The following is a 5000-nucleotide window of genomic DNA, read 5'->3' on the forward strand; positions in this document are numbered from 1 at the left end:
CAATTGGTTTTCAAAAGACTAAAATTTCGCAGATTATTGGCGGGCGTTTAGCAGAGCTGTATGGAACCAAGATAATCTACGGGACAGGTATCCTGTCTGGTGGAATTTCAGCGCTGCTCTCACCCATGATGGCCAGACTACACTTCGGTGCTTTGATTGCCTTACGTATATTACAAGGGATACTTCAGGTATACTTTGGGGGGGGGGGTGTATTTATAGTGGACTGTTCATATACTAAGTGTAATGTTCAAATTCCTTCAGCTATCTAAATGGTGTTCAAATTCCTTCAGCTATCTAAATGGTGTTCAAATTCCTTCAGCTATCTAAATGGTGTTTAAATTCCTTCAGCTATCTAAATGGTGTTCAAATTCCTTCAGCTATCTAAATGGCGTTCAAATTCCTTCAGCTATCTAAATGGCGTTCAAATTCCTTCAGCTATCTAAATGGTGTTCAAATTCCTTCAGCTATCTAAATGCTGTTTAAATTCCTTCGGCTATCTAAATGGCGTTCAAATTCCTTCGGCTATCTAAATGGTGATCAAATTCCTTCAGCTATCTAAATGGCATTCAAATTCCTTCAGCTATCTAAATGGTGTTCAAATTCCTTCAGCTATCTAAATGGCGTTCAAATTCCTTCAGCTATCTAAATGGTGTTCAAATTCCTTCGGCTATCTAAATGGTGTTCAAATTCCTTCGGCTATCTAAATGGTGTTCAAATTCCTTCAGCTATCTAAATGGCGTTCAAATTCCTTCAGCTATCTAAATGGTGTTCAAATTCCTTCGGCTATCTAAATGGTGATCAAATTCCTTAAGCTATCTAAATGGTGTTCAAATTCCTTCAGCTATCTAAATGGTGTTCAAATTCCTTCAGCTATCTAAATGCTGTTTAAATTCCTTCGGCTATCTAAATGGCGTTCAAATTCCTTCGGCTATCTAAATGGTGATCAAATTCCTTCAGCTATCTAAATGGCATTCAAATTCCTTCAGCTATCTAAATGGTGTTCAAATTCCTTCAGCTATCTAAATGGCGTTCAAATTCCTTCAGCTATCTAAATGGTGTTCAAATTCCTTCGGCTATCTAAATGGTGTTCAAATTCCTTCGGCTATCTAAATGGTGTTCAAATTCCTTCAGCTATCTAAATGGCGTTCAAATTCCTTCAGTTATCTAAATGGTGTTTAAATTCCTTCAGCTATCTAAATGGTGTTCAAATTCCTTCAGCTATCTAAATGGTGTTCAAATTCCTTCAGCTATCTAAATGGTGTTTAAATTCCTTAAGCTATCTAAATGGTGTTCAAATTCCTTCAGCTATCTAAATGGCGTTCAAATTCCTTCAGCTATCTAAATGGTGTTTAAATTCCTTAAGCTATCTAAATGGTGTTCAAATTCCTTCAGCTATCTAAATGCTGTTTAAATTCCTTCAGCTATCTAAATGGTGTTCAAATTCCGTCAGCTATCTAAATGGTGTTCAAATTCCTTCAGCTATTTAAATGGTGTTCAAATTCCTTCAGCTATCTAAATGGCATTCAAATTCCTTCAGCTATCTAAATGGTGTTTAAATTCCTTCAGCTATCTAAATGGTGTTCAAATTCCTTCAGCTATCTAACTGGTGTTCAAATTCCTTCGGCTATTTAAATGGTGTTCAAATTCCTTCAGCTATCTAAATGGTGTTCAAATTCCTTCGGCTATCTAAATGGTGTTCAAATTCCTTCGGCTATCTAAATGGCGTTCAAATTCCTTCAGCTATCTAAATGGTGTTCAAATTCCTTCGGCTATCTAAATGGTGTTCAAATTCCTTCAGCTATCTAAATGGCGTTCAAATTCCTTCAGCTATCTAAATGGCATTCAAATTCCTTCAGCTATCTAAATGGCGTTCAAATTCCTTCAGCTATCTAAATGGTGTTCAAATTCCTTCAGCTATCTAAATGGTGTTCAAATTCCTTCAGCTATCTAAATGGCGTTCAAATTCCTTCAGCTATCTAAATGGCATTCAAATTCCTTCAGCTATCTAAATGGCATTCAAATTCCTTCAGCTATCTATATGGTGTTCAATTTCCTTCAGCTATCTAAATGGTGTTCAAATTCCTTCAGCTATCTAAATGGCATTCAAATTCCCTCAGCTATCTAAATGGTGTTTAAATTCCTTCAGCTATCTAAATGGTGTTCAAATTCCTTCAGCTATCTAAATGGTGTTCAAATTCCTTCAGCTATCTAAATGGTGTTCAAATTCCTTCAGCTATCTAAATGGTGTTCAAATTCCTTCAGCTATTTAAATGGTGTTCAAATTCCTTCAGCTATCTAAATGGCGTTCAAATTCCTTCAGCTATCTAAATGGTGTTCAAATTCCTTCAGCTACCTAATGGTGTTCAAATTCCTTCAGCTATCTAAATGGTGTTCAAATTCCTTCAGCTATCTAAATGGTATTCAAATTCCTTCAGCTATCTAAATGGTATTCAAATTCCTTCGGCTATCTAACTGGCGTTCAAATTCCTTCAGCTATCTAAATGGTGTTCAAATTCCTTCAGCTATCTAAATGGCGTTCAAATTCCTTCAGCTATCTAAATGGTGTTCAAATATGTGTATATCCCTTATTGTGTTCCTCGTGATTGGCAGTGAGGCTTTTGTTGACTGAATGCCCCATTTATACCACAGAAAGAAATAGATATCTGTTTGAGGCTCGGGGTGAGGATGGCAGGTTCATTCTTGCCAAGATCCTTGGACACGACACATCGATGTGTCGTACAATGCTATAGTCCATTTCTTTTAACGAGGCATATTTGTACCGACTCGGAACGGTGCCTTTTTAGCTCGGAAAAGTTTCCCTACCGCTGATTTGTTAGAATTATCTTGTCCAACCAATCAGCGATCAGGAAACTTTTCCGAGCTAAAAGGGCACCGCTGCGAGTCGGTGCAAATATGTCTCGCTAAAAGAAATGGACTATAGTGGCATTTTTAAACCTATATCAGAAGCAGGTCTTCTTAATGCTATTTAACTTTTATAACATATTTACATATTTACTTTTTCTGGTTTTAATTGAATATTCTTTTAATCTTTATTTATAATAAACGATATCGGCGTCAATGACCTTCGATGTCAGGATGCCAGAGAACTTCAAATTATTCATTCATTCATTCTTCGTTCAGATAAGAACATTTTACTGAAGTAGAAAAGTCTAGATTTTCTTATACGAGAAGAAATTTCATAATTCCCTATGTATATGAATAAATCTATATTCATACTCTCAATGAAAATGCTTCCTAATTTTATTTCGTTCTTAATTCTCAGGGAGTGACATGGCCCTCTATGCATGCCTGCATCTCAAGGTGGATTCCTCCTTTGGAGAGGCCCAGATTCATTGCCATTGTCTACCTTGGTAAGATATTGGGTCAAGTTTCTCAAGAATTGCATGTAAGATAACACATACTATTTATATTTTTGGGCTCAAGCCATGTCGTCCTGATGGAAGTTCCTAAGGTAGCTTCAAAAGGATATATCATATATCCTTTTGAAACTACCTTAGGAACTTCCATCAGGATCCTTTTGAAGCTACCTTAGGAACTTCCATCAGGACGACATGGCTTGAGCCCAAAAATAGATTTTTCGCTTCGCTCAAAATCCGTTTTCTACAAAATCCGTTTTCTACAATTTTCTCTTTTGTATTCAATTGATCTAAAGACTTACTAAAAGAATTAACTTCGTCATAAGGGGCTGTATATCCTTCAATTTTGAAAACTTTCAAATATAAAAAAGACGTTTCTACCATAGGAAATGTACAAACTTGCTGATCTGAAAACCAAATTAAGTGAAATACAAAAACTGATTTGGAATAGCTAGGTTGGTAGCGTCGCCGGCTTCTGTTCCAGAGCTCCCGAGTTCGCGTCCCCGCTAAGGCGCGAATAGTATGAGAACTTCTTTCTTTATTACATTTGGCTTATCTTTGATATGATATAAATCCCAAGTTCTCTAAGTTTCAATGGAAATTTATGATTACATATAGTTATGTAGATGATGCAAAACTAGTCTAAGAGCAATAGTTAATAGTACAATGTTTGATAAATATCCTTTCATCACTGGGCTATTTTTCCCTATTGGAGCCCTTTGGCTTATATCATCTAGCTTTTCCAACTAGGGTTGTAGCTTGGCTAGTAATAATAATAATAATAATAATAATAATAATAATAATAATAATAATAATATATTTCATGTGTAGGATGAATAACAATGATTAATTATAGCCGCTATATTCCTCGTAGATATCTTAAATCCTGGTAATATAATGTTAGAGTCAAGAGCCCTACGAAGGAGACGCTGCCATGTCTTTTCTGTAGAAAACAATATATTTACGTACAAACAGCATTTCACGACTATACAAAATAATAATGTCCATCACAATTCCTAACAAAATATTATAACAAATTATAAGAAGGCTCCAAAATTCTCATCAAATGTACCTTTAAAGGGGCCCATACACGTTCAAAAAAGCGTCAAAATTTGAGTGTGTGTAGGACGTTTTGATGTCAAAAAAAGATTTGAAGCAAAATTTTGACATCAAAACGTCTTACATACACTCAAATTTTGCATCAGAATTTTGATATCAAAATTTTGATGCAAAATTTTGACCCTTTTCTTGAACGTGTATGTACATCTGTACCTTTCTTCTGTGTGCAGTATAATTCTTTACAAATGATGGATTCTCCTTTGCTATTCCTAAGTGCTCTAAGAGCTACTTTTTACTTTAAAACAACCATAATATTCATCCTTTCCACCTCACTTTCGGACAAGTATATTGTTATACACAAAAAGAGATTTAAATGTAGTTATTCCACAGGATAAGAGAACTCTATGATTTTTGTCTATAAACGAAGCATGGAATTCCTGTTAACTAATTCCCACATTGAATATCCGATTGGAACAAAATACCATAAAGCCTCAACTCAATGACTGGCCTAAAGAATCAACACGAAATCAGTCACTATCTCTGTTATATATTCTAACGAATCAA

General features: G+C 35.3%; 1 protein-coding gene across 1 annotated transcript in view; it reads left to right on the forward strand.

Moving 5' to 3' along the window:
* Nucleotides 1–5000, forward strand: part of LOC137630036 (vesicular glutamate transporter 1-like) — a 13122-nt gene that overhangs the window by 6448 nt on the left and 1674 nt on the right. Inside the window, exons 3-4 of the mRNA XM_068361530.1 lie at nucleotides 33–188; nucleotides 3284–3371. Coding sequence (XP_068217631.1) covers nucleotides 33–188; nucleotides 3284–3371 — 244 coding nt within the window. The remainder of the gene's footprint in view (nucleotides 1–32; nucleotides 189–3283; nucleotides 3372–5000) is intronic.

Source organism: Palaemon carinicauda, chromosome 38, assembly GCF_036898095.1.
Source record: "Palaemon carinicauda isolate YSFRI2023 chromosome 38, ASM3689809v2, whole genome shotgun sequence".
NCBI lineage: Eukaryota > Metazoa > Arthropoda > Malacostraca > Decapoda > Palaemonidae > Palaemon > Palaemon carinicauda.